Source organism: Babylonia areolata, chromosome 9, assembly GCF_041734735.1.
Source record: "Babylonia areolata isolate BAREFJ2019XMU chromosome 9, ASM4173473v1, whole genome shotgun sequence".
Lineage (NCBI taxonomy): Eukaryota > Metazoa > Mollusca > Gastropoda > Neogastropoda > Buccinidae > Babylonia > Babylonia areolata.
Genome location: NC_134884.1, coordinates 27,459,249 through 27,479,248, shown reverse-complemented (window position 1 = coordinate 27,479,248; position 20,000 = coordinate 27,459,249). Strand labels below are relative to the sequence as shown.

General features: G+C 47.2%; 1 protein-coding gene across 5 annotated transcripts in view; it reads right to left on the bottom strand.

Moving 5' to 3' along the window:
• The window catches only part of LOC143286177 (uncharacterized), a 180,234-nt gene that overhangs the window by 20,025 nt on the left and 140,209 nt on the right, over window positions 1-20,000 (bottom strand). For all 5 annotated transcript variants that reach the window (XM_076593795.1, XM_076593796.1, XM_076593797.1 and 2 more), the window contains one exon: window positions 17,225-17,361. In XM_076593795.1, the coding sequence (XP_076449910.1) occupies window positions 17,225-17,361 (137 nt within the window). The remainder of the gene's footprint in view (window positions 1-17,224; window positions 17,362-20,000) is intronic.

Genomic DNA, 20,000 nt, shown 5'->3' with positions numbered 1-20,000 from the left:
AAGAATCGATAAATGTCAATGACCGTAATTGAGGCCATGAAAACACCGCCCTTTCAGTTTTGTGCCAACAGCCATGCGTGGTGAGAACAAAACGACCCCCCCCCCCCCCCTTCCTCCCTAGCCCATTCCTCATTCTCCCGTACTGGCTGACACAACACAGAATCTTACACCAGAAAGGAATGCCGCTAACAAAATGGTCCAGTACGCGTCCATGTGTGCGACAACAAGCACGACTCACTGCGTGCTGGAAACCTGTCAGTTACATGCATCTTACACTGTCGGCAGCAAAATGATTAATCAATCAATAACTAATACCAGGGAAAGAAGACAAAATACTTCCACGTTGATTTGCGTGCCAGCCATATACTGCCCCCCCCCCCAACCACCCTCTCCAATTAGTGCCAAAGGTCACTTTAATCCGGCCCACAACATACACGAGAATGATTCTCTCTCTTTCTCTCCTCTTCTTCTACTCCTAGTATGTCTGTGCTATTGTAAGTGATGTATATTAGCATGGACATATTGGAAGAATAGGCCATGTCTAAAATATTAATCCTTGAAAAAAACAACAACAACGTTTTGATATCTGAGTTCTCTCTCTCTCTCTCCCCCTCTCTCAATCTCCCCCCCCCCCTCTCTCCTCTTCCACTCACTTCCGTAGCAACGTTTCTACGTCCATTTCTCTTATCATTCAGTTTCATTCTGTACCTTTACACCTAGAACTTTTTTTTTTCTACAACTATGCCTTGCTCGACTTCAGCTTTCTCTAAATGTCTGTCATAATGTTGTAAGAGAGGTGTGTGCAACTTCCAATGAATGAAGGAGTAAATATTGGATGAGTGAGTAAATGAATGACTGAATTAATGATTCTAATTAAACAGCTGGGTTAAAAAAAGGGCCTATAATATAGTTAACCTATCATCGACGACGACGACAAAAAAAAAAAAAAAAAAAAAAAAAAAAAAAGTCGTGCGATATATCTTACTTTTCATTCAGCGGTTGTACATTTACAAGAACATATATCTAAATAATCAAAACACACACAAAGTACAATTAATACAAACTGAAAATTAATAAACATGTGAAGAATGAATAAACACTTAAAAAGAACTGACAAACAAAAAAGAAAACAAACAAACAAACGAGTCAACAAAATAGTATAGATATTCTGTTGGATTCAGACGAAGGAAAGGGCCAAAGGTACAATCTCCCTCCTCCACACCATTCTTCTTCAGGACAGACGAGCGAGCACCCAACGAACCAACAATGGAACTAACTCACAGAATCATTATTAACATGCTATTACTCAAGTTAAGCACTGCTAAAAACAAAACAACAACAACAACAACAACAAAAAACCCAACTGTGTTACAGAAAATCCCCTCCCTATCACACACACAGACACACACGCACACACAGAGACACATTCCAGCAAATGCACACACACACACACACACACACACACACACACATCAATTCCATCCAAAACAGACCTCCCTCTTCCTTCATTCCTCTATCTCTCTGACCCCCATCCCATCTCTCTTTCTCCTCCCCCCCCCCCTTCTCTCCCTGTGCTGGCAGCAGACCATGGCCTGGCATTGATCACTCCCCTCCACCACCTTCACCACCACCTACTCTCTCTACCTCTCCACCCCGAACCGCAACACCCCTGACGATTAAATGGATTTGCTATATGGCCCGCCCCGTCCCCCCCATACACCACAACTAAACCCCCTTTCCCCGGTTCCAGCAGAGGCAGAAGCGCCGGAACGGGTGATGAAGAGGATTTACTGACAGACACCACGCCGGCGCATAATACCACCCCCACCCCCATCCTCATCCACCATCCCTGTCTGCCTCCCCATTGGCCCCCCACCCCCTTACCCCGCCCTCCTCCATCCTTCAGCTGACGTGTCAACACTGCAAATCGCCCAGGAGTGCTATACTATACCCTTATATTATTACACCACTGCCTCGGACAGAGCGAAGGGTGGAACGGACAGAGGTAGACAGACAGACAGACTGATAGACAGACGGACAGACAGACATAAACTGAGAAAGAGAGAGAGAGAGAGAGGGATAGGGGAGTGGGGGTGGGGGCAAACAGACGCTCAGACAGAAAGAGACAGACTGGGAGAAAGGAGAAAAAGAAGGTATGGGGCGATACAGGAGCAACAAATTATATCTTCAACATTCTGTCTGTCCATCTCCCAACCCCCCTCACCCCCCCCCCCCCTCTTTAACTCCCTCCCCTTCTCTGTCTCTCTTCCTCTCCAGCTAGCCCCACTGACGGTCTATACGTTGTCTGTGAAGATCTGGGTTCGAATCCCGGCCTCGCCCTATCTTCCAAGTTTGACTGGAAAATCAACCTGAGCGTCTGGTCATTCGGATGAGACGGTTAAAAAGCACGCACTTAGCTAACGGAAAATGAACCCATGGCAACATAAAAGAACTGTCCTCTGACAATATTCTGTCGATTAAAATCCACTCTGACAGGCACATAAATACTGAGCACGGGTTCCAGACCTGAATAACCGCGATGGGTTTATGGTGCTGGTCAGGCATCTGCCCAGCAGATGTGGTGTATTGCGGAGTTTTTCTTTTCCGATCTCGGTGACGCCTCCTTGTGAAAGTGAAAGTGAAAGTGAACTTTATTCAGAACTGCCACAGCACGGTGACGAAGAAAGCAAGACGACCTGAAAACTGTTTACTGTGTGGCAGTCGTGGCCTGTCCACCGAACCCGTCTCAGTATACACCAAAGAGCCTGTAGAGGAATCCGTATCTATCTATCTATCTATCTATCCATCCATCCATCTAGCTATCTGTCCATATCAAAGAGCCTAAACCAAAGAGCCTACAGAGATATGCGTGTCTATCTATCTATCTATCTATCCATTCATCTAGCTATCTGTCCATATCAAAGAGCCTCAATCAAAGAGCCTGTAGAGAAATCCGTGTATATCTATCTATCTATCCATCCATTCATCTAGCTATCTGTCCATATCAAAAAGCCTCAAACAAAGAGCCTGTAGAGAAATCCGTGTATATCTATCTATATATCCATCCATTCATCTAGCTACCTGTCCATATCAAAAAGCCTCAAACAAAGAGCCTGTAGAGAAATCCGTGTATATCTATCTATCTATCCATCCATTCATCTAGCTATCTGTCCATATCAAAAAGCCTCAAACAAAGAGCCTGTAGAGAAATCCGTGTATATCTATCTATCTATCTGCCCATATCAAAGAGTCTCAACCAAATTGCCCGTAGAAAAATCCATATCTATCTATCTATCTATCTAACTATCTGTCCATATCAAAGAGCCTCAACCAAAGAGCCTGCAGAGAAATCCGTATCTATCTATCCATCTGGCTATCTGTCCATATCAAAGAGCCTAAACAAAAGTGCCTGTGGAAAAATCCATATCTATCCACCCATCCATCCATTCATCCATCTATCTATCCATCCATCCCTCTAATACTTGAGTGGACTATATCTGTGACCCTGGAAAGCGTCATCATCTTCCACTGTCAACCTGACAGAAGGTGGACGGACTATCAAGGACGGCAGCGAAACCACAATCGTGTCCTCTCTCGGCGCGTGCAATGACATGTTTTAGAAACAGCACATGTCCATTCTAAATTTTATCCGCTTTTGAGAAGTACTGTCCGCTGTTGGTGATCTGTTTATTTGTATGCTTGTTTTATTATTGACTGATTGATTAATTACTTTTCATATCCAAGCTGGTTTTCGGATGACTTTTAGAACGCGCGTGAATCTGCAAAACAGTATGATTGCTTTCCTACCCCCCCCCCCCCCCCCAGCCCCCCATCCCAGAACCCACAATAACCTGCTTCTGTCAGTTTCGTTGTGGGTGTCGGCCAGTCATTCAGCCATGCTGTTAACATGGAGGCCAACTCTGAGCTGGCAACAAAACATCACCCTGAAGATAAAAACGCTGATCCTATCGTCGTCATGACCCCCCCCCCACCCCCACTATCCCCTCCTCCCCCCCCCCACACACACCCTCAACCCATCCACCTCTTCCTCTCTACCTGACCCCTTCCACACACACACACACACACACACATTCTGTCGAGGTCCGAGTTCGAATAACAAGCAACCGTACTCCATCCATCGCAACAGGCCTGTTTGAAGGGCCGGGACAAGAGCCAGAGGCGGACACTGTGACTCATCGATACGCATCTCCATGTCAGAACTATCACGCGCTGTGTGCACCAACCGAAAACAGCCAGCAGCGGAAACGCTTCCTGTTTTGCATGAGGAAACCGAGGAACCCGTAGTTCGGCGGGCGGGGGACGAGGGGAAACCCTGAAGATCAGTTTCATTTTCAATGCACACACATGAAGAACAAAAAAGTATAACCACGTCACCAAGGTAATCCAAACAGCAAGGAGCGATGTACAACAACAAGAGAGAGAGAGAGAGAGAGAGAGAGAGAGAGAGAGAGAGAGAGAGAGAGAGAGAGAAGAAATCTTCACTACACATACAAGAGTAAACAATACTGGCATCTGGACAGAGTCACACACACAAGGTTTCTAGAATCATATTTCCTTTGGATAACCAGCAAATTATACAAATAAAGCTAAAAAAAAAAAAAGTAAAAGAAAAAGAGAAGAGATTCACGAGTCGTGTCCACCAAGCTTTTGGTATGGGTATCATTTCCTATGTCGTTCTGATCTGATTCCTTAAAGATTAATGTTAATGTTGAAATATATATATATATATATACATTTCAATTTTCTATTTACTGCTCCGGTCACTGATTTTCGTTACACTGAAACGGTTGCAGCTATATACAGGAATCGCTGACTAACCAGAAGCGTGTGTCTTTTTGTCAAACAAAATGAAATAAGGCACAGAGAGAGAGAGAGAGAGAGAGAGAGAGAGAGAGAGAGAGAGAGAGAGAGAGAGAGAGAGAGAGAGATCGCCAAAATACCAATACGGAAATCCGTAGAAAACGTAAATACTCCCACAAATGCTCTGGGGCAATCAGGAATACACCGCTAGAGCAGTGTACCACCAACACCCATGCTTTCCCAGAGGACTCGAATCATGTTGCTCACACACCAGCCCACCCACACAGGGGCCATGTCAGGGCGGAGTTTTCTCAGAGAAGTATAACAGTTACTTTATAAACTGAACTAGTATAGGGTGATTTAGAAATACAAATTAGACACATGAGTTAAACGGAAAAGGAAAAGAAAAAGAAAAGAGCGTTCATACAAGATACGGGCAGCTAGTACTGACCCATCCCAGAGCGTACTGTTCCTCACCATCCATTTATTAGAGTAAAGCAATGGAACAAACATTAAAAAAAAAAAAAAGTTGTTGAGGGAGACATTCAGGATACATATACAATCAAGGGAGACACTGGGGATATAAAAAAAAGAGGAAAAAAAGAAAAAAAAGAAAAAAAAAGACACTGGGGATATACAATAAAAAAAATACACAAAAGAAAAAATACGAAAAAAAAAAAAAGAAAGAAGAAAGAAAGAATGAATGAAAGACGAAAGGAGAGAAAAGACAGAAAAAAGAAAGCGAATGAGTGACAGCAACAGAACAGACAGAAGTAGAAAAAAAAAAGGAGGAAACGCCACTGTCATCACCACCACCAACATATTAAAAAAAAAGAAAAAAAAGAGAAAGAAAATAGAAAAAAAAGAGAACGATTGGCGTGTTGTTTCAGAAGGTGGGGATATTATCATTACTGTCCAAACACCCTCCCACGAGTCTTAAGCCGGGAGCTCAGGGTAAAACGAAACACACACACACACACACACGCACAAAACAGCAACCCCACCACAGTTAACGTCAAGGGGATGATGCATTTTCACTTCGAGACAGCACAAGAAGCGGTAATAGCGACGCACAGTAAGACAAAGACACATAATTTACGCCACTGCTGTTTGAGCTACCCATACAGGTAATAACACAGCAAGTTAACTTGAATATTAAAGGTACCACAGACTTTCACGACCATATCAGGGCAGTGAAAATTTTCGTAAAATTTTATTCACCGTTGTCTTGGGTCAGACGAGGGTTCGAAACCAGAGGTCCTGTCCAGAATCGCGCAGACTACTGCCGCACTGAGTCGATTGAAGACTATATGGAAGGACAAAAAGATCTCCCTCTCGTCCAAAATCAGACTAATGCGCTCCCTCATCTTCTCAATATTTCTATACGCTTGCGAATCCTGGACCCTCACTGCAGAACTCCAGAGAAGAATCCAGGCCCTGGAAATGAGATGCTTCCGCAAGATCCTGAACATTTCATACAAAGACCACATCACAAATGAGGAAGTGAAAAGAAGAGTCCAAAACGCCATTGGCCCATTCAAAGACCTGCTAACCACAGTGAAGGAACGCAAGCTCCGCTGGTATGGACACGTCACACGATCAGACGGCCTAGCCAAGACCATCCTGCAGGGTACCGTACAAGGAAGGAGGAAGAGAGGCAGACAGAGAAAGCGGTGGGAGGACAACATCAAAGAGTGGACGGGCCTGCCATTTGCCACAACTCAAAGGGCCGCTGAGGACCGAGGCAGGTGGCGCGAGCTGACCAGGCAGTCATCCATGGTGCCCCAACGACCCACCCACGGGTCAAGGGATAGATGAGATGAGATGATGTCTTGGGATTGACAAAAGAAGCCGGTGTCCTTTCCTCACCGTTCATCGCTTTGAACCTTCCTCAATAAAAGTCAGGTACCCACCCAACCCCGGGTAGAGTGAGGAGACTCGTCGGAGTAAAGTGTCTCTCCCAAAAGCACACGACACTATGCTGACACGAGGCCTCAAACCTTGACCACCGGTCAGCAGCACTGACTTGATTGAAGTTGTAGTACCTTGTGAATGGAGAGAGTTACCACTCTTTACTATTTGTTAATCTTGACCACCGGAGAAACACTGGATTAGAAGTATAAGAGGTGCAGAGAAATAAACCCCGGCAGGGACTCCCCCCCCCCCCCCCAAGCCCAGTTTACGCCTCAATTCCATTCATTCTTTACTTCAGACCTAGGTAATAAGGTCTGGTAACGTTTTCATGAAAACCCTCTGGATGAACGCACAGTTTGGTGGGATACAAAGTCTCCAGCTGTTTTCCACGTTCACGCCTGCTATTGACGACAGCTGCGTATATCAAATCGTATAGAAAAAAAAATGTTCTATGGTGACTGTGCTGCTACATAAGGAATTTTTACCATCTGTCTGCATTGCTATTATTATAATTATTGCTGACGTTGTTGTTGTTCATTTATCTTCAATTGTTACGTGGAGGAGGGGCGGGGGAGGGGGGGGGGGGAAGGGGCTGATCTGAATCAAAAACTATACTGCGGTGCTACTCAAGTCTTGATGTGATGGTGGTGGCATCGGAAAAAACGTTTCCTGTTTTCAACTGCGGAGGTAAACTTGACGGGGGATTTGGTAATAATTGAATCCGTCTGTCCGTCCGTCTGTCTGTCTCTCCCCCTCATCTCCCTCTCTTTCTCCGCGCGCACGTGAGAGCGAGCGCGCACACATCAACATCAACAGCAGCAGCAGCAGCTGCAAGGATTAAAATCGACCCGTGGAAACTATTCTGCCCGTGAATCAAAACTCTCTCTCTGTCTATCTGTCTGTCTCTTCGCAAACACACGCACGCACACCCACACACACGCGCATATATACACGCACACAAACACACACACAGAGTGACACACACACACAGTGACACACACACACACACGCGCGCGCGCGCACACACACACACGCAACCAAAACACGCCTGCCAGCAGCGAGGATTAAAATCAATCACTGGAATCGACCACACGGCTACCACGCATTCCACTCGCGTCTCCACCCCCCCCCCACCTCACCCCCCACCCCTCCCTCACTCCTGGGAACTGTCTGTCTGGCAGGACGAAGACCATAACTTAACCTACAGCCTGACAACTCACGCACACAGAGCTTTGCGGACCTGTCAGGACCTGCCGTTGTTTTACGCGCGGACACGGCTACAAAATAATGTATACTGGATGTTGTCACACAGTGTCATTCGTATAAAAACAACTACTACAACAACAACAACATCATCATCATCATCAACATCATCGTCATCAACATCATAGTCATCATCATCAACAACATAACAAGAACAAAGACAACAGAAGTACAGCAAACACACGCATTCAAAGCGTTAAAACCGGAACTTCGCGACAACATGCATAATCACTGGGTCACTGCACATGGCTTCAGAGAGAAACGGTCATACACACACACGCACGCACACACACAGACACACAAGACACACACACACACACACGACTGACAGACAGACACACTTTTATGAATAAAACATCACACACAAAAACAACAAAATAACCAACCAAAAAACAAAACAAAAACAAGCGGACAGTCTGCGACACTGCCAGACGCTCTCGAGAACTCAAGGGACACACAAACCACCACCAGCACCACCACTATCAGAACCACTGCAGAACCGACGTCTGGAACCGAACAGGCTGCAAACCCATTGTCTCTGCCACAGTACCGGATGTCGAACACTACCCCACCAACATGGAGGGAGTGCACTTACTATACTCCCAGAGGGTGGGGCTGCGTGTGTGTGTGTGTGTGTGTGTGTGTGTGTGTGTGTGTGTGTGTGTGCGTGCGCGCGTGTGTGCGTGCGCGCGCGCGTGCTTGTGTGTGTATAAATGAAACTAAAACCAAAACAAACAGGGGAAAAAAACCCAACCATAACCAGAAGCGGAGAGAATGAATAGAAAGCCCACCACCTTACCGGCACGAGCAGCACCAGTTCCACCAGACAGAGAGCCAGGGAGCAAAGGCTGGAACAAATTGGCAGACACTTTGCGGCACTGTCCGGAATTCCCCTCACACAGAGCTGGAAGATGGTGCCCCCACTGTCGAGGAATCCGGAACAGGAAGCAATGCTGGGGAGGGCTGGGGGTGGGGGTGGGGGTGGGGGGGGGACGGGCGAGAGAGAGAGAGAGAGAGAGAGAGAGAGAGAGAGAGAGAGAGAGAGTAGCCAACGAACGCCACTGTTGGAACAACCAACACCCTGCCCGACAAGTCTGACCCAGGGACATTCTCTCGTTGGGTTTTTATTAAAATTCAAGACTACTGGGCATCTTTTCACATCTGTTTTAAACATTTTTTCATATTATCATTAATTCATTAAAAAAACAAAACAAAAACAACTTTTCTAGCATTTTTGTTTCCATAGTCATTTTTCAATGGATAATACAATGAAAATGATAGCAGTCGACAAAACTGAGACCGTGCATTTTTTCATTATGATGATGGTGATGATGATGACGATGATAATGCTGACGATGTAGGACGGATGGCGATGTGGAGATGAAGAAGAAGAAGAAGAAGAAGAAGAAGAAGAAGGAGGAGGAGGAGGAGGAGGAGGAGGAGGAGGAGGAGGAGATTGATTAATGACTGACTGAATCTTTAATGGGTAAAGAATAAGGCACAGTAAAGGCCTTTTTCCAATTGTGCCCTTTTAACGGCACAAATCATGGGAAAAAAAGAAAAAAAAAAAAAAAAAAAAGAAAGAAAGAGTAAGAACGAAGGGTGAGAAGAATAACTGGAATTGTCCATTAACAGTAACAAAGTAATAATAATAATAATAATAATAATAATAAGAAGAAGAAGAAGAAGAAGAAGAAGAAAAGGTCAGAAATGACGATGATTTTCAATAAGAAAAAAGGATGAGGATGATGAAGACTCGGAAAACGAAATGTCCACCTTTCCTCTGGGATCTCTTCAACGGAATCAACAGACGCGCTCAAAACGAAAGTCGTCGACAATGTGTGGGGGAAAAAAAAGGTGCAGACACTTGCAGGTGAATATCGCTTTGGTTGAATAAACCAAAACAACAATAATTACTACTTCAGTTTGTTGAGTCTTTTTCTTTCTTTTTTGTATTATTATTATTATTATTTATTTATTTATATTTTAATTAAAAAAAATATTTCAATATAACCCAGCAAGTCTCCTGTTTGGACCTTAGTAATGAATCGAAACGCAACCTTTTTTCCTCCAGTCCTAACGGTTTAAAGTGGAGTGATGGCCTGGAGGTAACGCGTCCGCCTAGGAAGCGAGAGAATCTGAGCGCGCTGGTTCGAATCACGGCTCAGCCGCCGATATTTTCTCCCGCTCCACTAGACCTTGAGTGGTGGTCTGGACGCTAGTCATTCGGATGAGACGATAACCCGGGGTCCCGTGTGCAGCATGCACTCAGCGCACGGAAAAGAACCCACGGCAACAAAAGGGTTGCTCCTGGCAAAATTCTGTAGAAAAATCCACTTCGACAGGAAAAACAAATAAAACTGCAGGCAGGAAAAAAAGAAAAAAAAAGAAAAAGAAAAAAGGGTGACGCTGTAGTGTAGCGACGCGCTCTCCTTGAGGAGGGCAGCCCGAATTTCACACAGAGAAATCTGTTGTGATAAAAAGAAATACAAATACAAATACAACCAAAAAACCCTCTTGAAATCCGGACGCTAACGGTTACCCATACCGTGCAGACCAGACGTACAAGGAACCAATAGTAAGAAAGTGGTAGTGGTGGTGACTCGAAACTACGAGGTTCTACTTCTGCCCGGGGTTTAAAACAAGGTGGGTTGGGGTGGGGGCGGGGTGGGACACAGTAATGTGCAGCACCGTGGTGTGTGTGTGTGTGTGTGTGTGTGTGTGTGTGTGTGTGTGCGCGCGCGCGCGCGCGCGTGCGGACAGTGAAGGCAGGGCGGTAATAATTGCGGGTGGGTGACTGGGTAGGGGTGGTAGCAAGGGGGACAATCAATGGACAAGGCCACTGGTCTCAATGCCGCCCCCACCTCTCTCCCTCCGTCAGTGAACATACTGTCTCCGCCTTGGGAATCAACGTTTCACTCTCTCTCTCTCTCTTTAATCTTAATTTTAGGTTCGAAAGAAAAAAAGAAAAAGAAAAAGAAAAAAAGAAAAAGAAGAGACTGAGGTATGAGAGCGAGAGAGTGAGACACAGAGAGGGAGGGAGAGAGAGAGAGAGAGAGAGAGGGGGGGGGGGACCGGCAGACACAGACAAACCAACAGACAGGCAAAGGCAGACAGACAGACTTAGAGAACACTTGAGAATCGGAGAGAGCGGAAGGCAAGGAAATAGGACGAGCCCGACGCCTGGCGTGTTCTGTCTCCGTCTGCAATCCTGGACGGTCTGTAGCCACAGCAGTTGTGTGAGTGAGTGAGTAAGTGCGTGAGTGACACCGACACCGACACACACACACACACACACACGCATACATCCGCACGCACACACATGCATATACAGACACACACACACACACACACACATACGGAGGAGACACTGTCTCACAGACTTGTTTCATGGGAGTGGGGACAGTCACACACAGACACATGCGCGCGCGCGCACACATACACACACACACACACACACACTCACACGGACACATAGACACTCTCACACACACACGCACACAGACACATAGACACTCACACACACATACATACACATACGCACACACGCACATACACACACACATTCACAACTACCACTGGAAAACAATGCAACAAAGAGGGGCGGCTCCCGGCAAAAAAACAACAACAACAACAAAGAAACAAAAACCAACATCACCAGATCTATGTAGCGAAGAGAGAGTACACCCCCCACACACAAAGACACACACACACACACATGACTGCTAATACTGGAAAACAAACAACAAAGTGGGGCGGCTCCCGGCAAAACGGAAACAAACAAAACAGAAACCAACTCCACCAAAAGGTAACAGGAAAAAAAACATAAGTGGTGGACAGTGCTGAGGACTTTATTGCATTGTATAGTACAGCATAGTATTGCATGTATTGTAACGTATCCTTTTTTTTTTCTTTCTTTTTCTTTTTTCTTTTTTTTTTGGTCACAACAGATTTCTCTGTGTGAAATTCGAGCTGCTAAGTCGACAGCGCGTCAGTTCCCACAAGTGCAGCGGCACCTATAATATTTTCTTTTTTTTCTTTTTCCTGTCTGTAAATATATATATATATATATATATGTGTGTGTGTGTGTGTGTGTGTGTGTGTATTTTTTTTTTTTTTATACCAAAGTCGATTTTTCTACTGATTGCTGCCATAGACAACCTTCTTGTTGCCTTGGGGTAGCCACCGGTTCTTTTTAACGTGCGCTAAGTGCATGCTGCATACGGGACATCGGTTTATCATCTCATCCGCGAGAGAGAGAGAGAGAGAGAGGGAGAGAGGGAGAGAGAGAGACTGGGTGTAGTGACAGACACCATGACTTTACCAACCCCCCCCCCCTCCTTCCCTTTCCCATTCACCCACACACCAAAACATCAAAATACAGCTAACTCTTCCATATCATTCCATATTTACCATGTCTTGCCAGACTCATCCCCCACCCCCCCCTCCCCCCCACACACCCCCCTCCCTACTTTTCCTTTTTTTTCCCCTGCATCACTTGTAGACACCTCTTCTCCCTCCCACAACCACCAGCCTTTCCTTCTCGTTCTTCCCGACACGCATGCGCGCGCGCATAGACACACACACACACTTACACACACACACACACACACAAACACGCACGCACATACACACACACACATAAACACGCACGCACATACACACACACACTGCGACGGCCGGACGGATCAATGCCATGTCGCAAAAGACACCCTGGGGGGACAAGAAGGGCACAAGAACCGTTCATCCATCAGGGAAGGAAGGATAAAAGGAGGGATGGGAGGAAGCGGTAGGGAAAGGGATGGGGGGGAAGGGGGCGGATGGTGGTGGTGGTGGCGGGGAATGTCAAAGCGGCAAGAAGGGGGGTGGGGGGATGGGAGGGTGTGGGGGTGGGGGGCGGAGGAAGGGAGAGTAGGGGAACAGAACTATAGTGGTGATGTGAGCAGTGAAGATGAGGGAGCGAGAAGCAGTGCATGGCATCGGCAACAGACTTATGGATGGAAGGGGAGTGCGAGTAGGGGAGGACGAACTGATGAGAATGAATGAATGAATCTTTATTTTCCAACGGTGAAGATATTAGCACTTTGGCCGACTTACACATCTGCCGTTGTTCTAAGAGACACACAAACATGTACGCATATAAATGTAGTTATACTGAATACTTAATACATGTATAATGTACGATGAGACGCGGGAAAAAGAGAGAGAGAGACAGAGAGAGAGGGGGGGGAGAGTGATAGAGAGAGAGGGAGGGAGGGAAAGAGAAGGAAAGAGAGAGAGAGGGGAGAGAGAGAGGGAGAGAGAGAGAGAGAGAGAGAGAGAGAGAGAGAGAGAGAGAGAGAGAGAGAGTATGGATGGAGGTGGGTAATGCAACCGCCATCATCCACCAACCGGAGGAATCTTTTCCCCCTTGCCCACGCCATCATAACAATGTTGACTGATACGTTTGTACAAATCAAAGGAAACAACAGTGTACAAACCAGGGGAAACAACAGTGTACAAACCAGAGGAAACAACAGTGTACAAACCAGGGGAAACAACAGCGTACAAACCAGAGGAAACAACAGTGTACAAACCAGGGGAAACAACAGTGTACAAATCAGGGGAAACAACAGTGTACAAACCAGGGGAAACAACAGTGTACAAATCAGGGGGAAACAACAGTGTACAAATCAGAGGGAAACAACAGTGTACAAACCAGGGGAAACAACAGTGTACAAATCAGGGGAAACAACAGTGTACAAATCAGAGGAAACAACAGCGTACAAATCAGAGGGAAACAACAGCGTACAAATCAGAGGAAACAACAGCGTACAAATCAGAGGAAACAACAGTGTACAAATCAGAGGGAAACAACAGTGTACAAATCAGGGGAAACAACAGTGTACAAACCAGGGGAAACAACAGTGTACAAACCAGGGGAAGCAACAGTGTACAAACCAAGGGAAACAACAGTGTACAAATCAGGGGAAACAACAGTGTACAAATCAAGGGAAACAACAGTGTACAAATCAGGGGAAACAACAGTGTACAAATCAGGGGAAACAACAGCGTACAAATCAGGGGAAACAACAGTGTACAAATCAGGGGAAACAACAGTGTACAAATCAGGGGGAAACAACAGTGTACAAATCAGGGGAAACAACAGTGTACAAATCAGGGGGAAACAACAGTGTACAAATCAAGGGAAACAACAGTGTACAAATCAAGGGAAACAACAGTGTACAAATCAGGGGAAACAACAGTGTACAAATCAGGGGAAACAACAGTGTACAAATCAGGGGAAACAACAGTGTACAAATCGGTATAAATCAAGGGAAACAATAGTGTACAAATCAAGGGAAACAACAGTGTACAAATCAGGGGAAACAACCAATCTCCAAGTGTACCCACTTTCCGAAGCCAGGCTTCAATCACTGAAGAGTTCTTTAAAAATAAAATCCTTTTTTTTCTCCAGCACCGCAAAAAGCCCACTCGGGGCGTTTGTATATGAAATTAAAATAAAACAAAATAAAATCATGGAATAAAAAGACATGGATGGCAGAAGACTTGTAGTGTAGTAATAATCATTTTACACACCCGTTGGAAACCGAGAAAATGACACAATCGCTACAAAAACAAAACAAAACAAACAAACAAAAAATGAGTTGACACATTCAAAACACCTTTTCAGGTTGCTCACTCCCCTCCCCCACCCCCTGCAGCCCCATCCCCCGCCCCACACCCCCTTCTCCTTCCCAACCCTTTTTTTTTGGCAACGGCAGCACGCCATAACCCCTATTGGTACTTTTTTCTTTTCTTTCTCACTTTTTTTTTCTTCTTTCTAACCTTCATATCATGATTGGGACCATCAACATTATTACCCAAAGGACAGTGGCCACACACACAAATACAGACACAGGCCCGCGCGTGCGCGCAAAGAGAGAGAGAGAGAGAGAGAGAGAGAGAGAGAGAGAGAGAGAGAGAGAGAGCGAGGGGCGAGGGGGTACAACTGAACGTGTTTTTTTTAGTGGAGAGGGAGGGAGAGAGGGAGGGAGGGAGAGAGAAAGAGAGAGGGGGAGAGAGAGAGAGAGAGGAGGGCAGAGTCAGAAAGAGAGAGAGGAGAGAGAGGTATGGGGGGCAGAGTCAGAGAGAGGGGGAAAGAAAGAGAGGAGGGAGAGAGAGGGGAGAGAGGGGGGAAGAGAGAGAGAAAGTGAGAGAGAGAGAGGTATGTGGGGCAGTCAGAGAGAGAGGGGGGGAAGAGAGAGAGGGAGAGAGGGGGAGAGAGAGAGGGGGAAGAGAGAGGGAGAGAGAGGGAGACAGAGAGAGAGAGAGGGGGGGGAGAGAGAGGGAGAGAGAGAGGGGAGAGAGGGGGAGAGAGAGAGGGGGAAGAGAGAGGGAGAGAGAGGGAGACAGAGAGAGAGAGAGGGGGGGGGGAGAGAGAGGGAGAGAGAGAAAGGTATGGGGGGGGGGGGGGGCGGAGTCAGAGAGAGAGAGGGGAGAGAGGGGAGAGAGAGAGATGAGGAGAGAGAGAGACAGAGAGAGAGAGACAGACAGACAGACACACACACACACACACACATGCACACACACCGACCGACCGACCGACAGACAGACAGACACACACACACACACAGACGTAAGTGATGTGAAGCAGTGTAGAGTGATCAACTCAAGTGATGAGGCAACAACGGGCGGGCGGCTAACGCTGACATCGGCACAGGAAGAACCTCGGCCCTCAAGGCTTGACAACAAGGCACTGAGTGCATGCACTGGGCTTTTAGTTCTTGGCTGACGGGCGCAATAGCCGAGCAACCGGTCAAAGCGTTGGACTTCCAATCTCAGGGTCCCGGCTTCGAATCTCGGTAACGGCGCCTGGTGGGTAAAGGATGGAGATTTTTTTTCCGATCTTCCAGGTCGACAATATGTGCAGACCTACTCGCGCTGAACCGCCTTCGTGTGTATACGCAAGCAGAAGCTCAAATACGCACGTTAAAGATCCTGTAATCCATGCCAGCGTTCGGTGCTTATGGATACAAGAACATACCCAGCATGCACATCCCCGGAAGCTGAGTATGGCTGCCTACATGGCGGGGTACAAACGGTCATATACGTAAAAGCCCACTCGTGTACACACGAGTGAACGTGGGAGTTGCAGCCCACGAACGAAGAAGAAGTAGTTTCTTGTTTGCTCCTTTTATTCCACCTTTCTTTTTATTCCATCTTTCTCTCTTATTATTCATTCTTTCTTCCTTTCTCCCTTCTTTTTATTCTTTCTCTCACACCCCCCCCTCCATTCCCCCCCACTGGTTTCATGTTTCTTTCTTCCTTCCTTTTCTTCTTTCTGTCTTTTTTTTTCCTCACTGGTTTCAATCTTTCTTTCTTCCTTCTTTTTATCCTTTCTTTTTTTTTTATATTCCACTTGTTTCTTCTTTCTTCCTTCCTTCCTTTTCTTCTTTCTTTTTTCTTCACTCGTTTCATCCGTCAGGCACTGGGTTTTACTAAACACACACACACACAAACACTGTGTGTGTGTGTGTGTGTGTGTGTGTGTGTGTGTGTGTGTGAAAATATCAACAACAGTAAGCGCGAGTGCGAGTTTACACCCGGGTGCATGCGTTCGATATAATAATCATACATTGCCGTTTATTACATAGGAGGGGGGGGAGGAGGGGGGGGGGGGGGGGGGGGAGGGGGGGGCAGGGGAGCGGGGGCCTGTTTTTTTTTCTCCTTTCTTACCACAACTCCCCCACCCTCCCAAATTCTCTTCACGTCGTAACAAAGCAAGATAGATCCGCAGCAAAGTTTATCTCATTATCCGCTTTCCTCCTCACCCCGCCACGCCCCCACTTTATCATTCACTCTCTGATTCATCCAATCCAGCGAGCCTCAGTAACAAACACAACAACACGCGAAGAAACTGAAACAAAACAGAAACAAACACAAAATAACAACTGTGCCCCTCTGACTCACACAACAGACACACAGCTTTTGAACGATGATGATGATGATGTTCCCCCCACACGCACAGCAACATGCATATCTTCCATGAAGTTACACACACACACACGACCACGCACGCGCACACACCCACAAACACCCACACAAACTTATGCACGCGCGCACCCCCCTCGCCCACCAAATGTGAAAAGCACACACTGGGACACACACACACACACAGACACACACACACACTCTCTCTCTCTCTCTCTCTCTCACACACACATACCCACACACGGCAACTCACCTCAATGTTGAGGTTGTTCACCTTCTCCTCCTTCTCCTCGCCCTCGTCGTCATCGTCGTCGTCGTCTTCCCCGTCCTCCTGGTCCAGCTTGAGGACCTTGGAGGTGTCCGTCTCCCCCAGCTGTGGAGGCAGCTCCACTGGAACCACACACACACAGACACACATGATAACCATGATGATATGATATGGATACACATAAAGCGCCTATCCTCGGTCAGGGACCAAGCTCTGAGCGCTTTACAAACACAGAGCCATGTGCACAACAGGCTGCCTACCTGGGTATCAGTTCAGGTCTATGGTGATATGATGTGGGTATTCATACAGCGCCCATCCTTGATCGGAGACCAAGCTCTTAAGAGCTTTGCAAACGCGGAGTCATTTGCACAACAGGCTACCCGCCTACCTGGCTATAGTAGGCGCTCATCATTCGTTTCCTGTGTCATTCATTCCAGGTTTCACAGTCATGCGCACGTACACACTCACACAGTTATGTAACGTTGATGGGTCATCACCACTGGGGTCGGATAGGTGAAGACTGAAGCGGTAGGCAGAGAGAGAGAGGGGGAGAGAGGGAGAGAGAGAGGGAGGGAGGGAGAGGGAGAGACAGACAGGAGAGAGAGAGAGAGAGAGAGAGAGGGAGGGAGGAAGGGGGAGGGAGAGACAGGAGAGAGAGAAAGAGAGACAGACAGCGGAAGCGGTAGGCAGAGAGAGAGAGAGAGAAGACAGACAGACAGAGACACACACAGAGAGAGAGAGAGGCAGACAAACAGACAGAGACAGGGGGAAAGAGAGTGATACATAGACAGGGACAGACAGAGATAAAGAGACACACACACGCAGAGGAAGATGGAGGGACTGACAGATGGATCGGTAGATTAGTAGTATGTACACTGGCAGACAGGAAGGTCAATATACCGCAGACATTATATTTATCTAAGAGAGAGAGAGAGAGAGAGAGAGAGAGAGAGAGAGAGACGCAGTGAGAGAGAGAGAGACAGAGAGAGACAGAGAGAGAGAGGAGAGGGGTGTGAGCGACAGAGAGAGAGAGAGAGAGAAAGAGAGAGAGAGGAGAGGGGTGTGAGAGAGAGAGGGAGAGGGGGGGGTGAGCGACACAGAGAAAGAGAGAGAGAGGGAGAAAGGAAAGGTGTGAGAGAGGAAGAGAGAAAGAGACAATCAGAGAGAGAGAGAGAGAGAAAGGAGAGTGACGAGAGAGAGAGAGAGGGAGAAAGAGAGAAAGAGACAGAGGGGGAGAGAGGGGTGTGAGCGAGAGAGAGAGAGAGAGGGGGGGGGAGAAAGAAAGAGAGAGGGAGAGTGAGTGAGTGAGAGAGAGAGAGAAGAGAGGGTTGTGAGCGACAGAGAGAGAGGAGAGGGGTGTGAGCGAGAGACAGAGGGGAGAGGAGAGGGTGTGAAAGAATCAGAGAGAGAGAGAGGGAGGTTGGAGAGAGAAGGGGGAGAGAGAGCGACAGACAGAAAGAGAGAGAGAGAGAGAGAGAGAGAGAGAGAGAGAGAGAGAGAGAGAGAGAGGGAGGGAGGGAGGGAAGGGTGGGACAGGACGCAGAGGATAGATGACACGAAGAACGGCTCAACACAACTGACAGGGAACACAGACGCACCACTGTTGCGTCCGGACCAGGGAGATAATCGGCGTATCTGCATGGGTGCACTGTGAGTAATCCATCCTGGTAGGGGATACAGCGCGGGGGGTGAGGGGGTTGAGGGAGATGAGGTGAGGAACGGAGAAGAAAGAGTATAGAGAGTGGGAGATAGAGAGAAGAGGGGGTGGCGAGAGGACAGAAACAGAGAGTGATACATGGACAGGGGCACAGAAATACAAAGAGGCATACACAGAGGAAGACAGAGAGAGAGAGAAATGGAGAGAGAGAGAGAGAGAGAGAGAGAGAGAGAGATATACAGACAGACAGACAGAGAGAGGGGCAGACGGAGAAATACAAAGAGAGTGATACATAGACCGGGATAGGGAAAGACGGAGACAGAGACACACACACACACACACACAGAGGAAGAGACAGAGAAACACACAGAGGAAAAGAGATAGAGACACACACACAGAGGAAGAGATAGAGAGAGAAACACACAGAAGAAGAGAGAGAGAGAGACACACACACACACAGAGAAAGAGATAGAGAAAGAAACACGCACAGAGGAAAAGACACACACACACACACACACACAGAGGAAGAGATAGAGAGAGAAACACACAGAGAGGAAAAGAGAGAGAGACACAAACAGAGGAAAAGAGACACACACACACACACACACAGAGGAAGAGAGAGAGAGAGAGAGAGAGAGAGGGGAGGGAGGGAGGGAGGGAGGGGAGAGAGAGAGAGAGAGAGAGAGAGAGAGAGAGAGAGAGAGAGAGAGAGAGAGAGGTTTGTCCCCAGATAGATGGATGACGGGGAGGGAACAGGCACGTGCCATATGGTGATAACACACACACACACCAGTATCAGCGGTCACCATTTTAATGGAGGCCGTCATTAAATATCAAAGCACTCGCAGAATCTAATTAATTTTCTGTACGTATCACATCACATCATGCCTGCTTGCCTCTGCAAGCAACAGCTTGCTTGTGAAACAGGCGGCAGCCTCTCTTCTCCCTTATCCACCACTCTCCCTCCTCCCAACCCCCCTCCCGCTCTATCGCGCCCCCCCCTCGCCCCCACCACCTCCCGCAACAGGGGGGGGGGGGGGGCTGGGAGACAAGGAGGAGAACAGGAGGAGGAGGAGGAGGAGAAGGAAACATCATCATCATGCA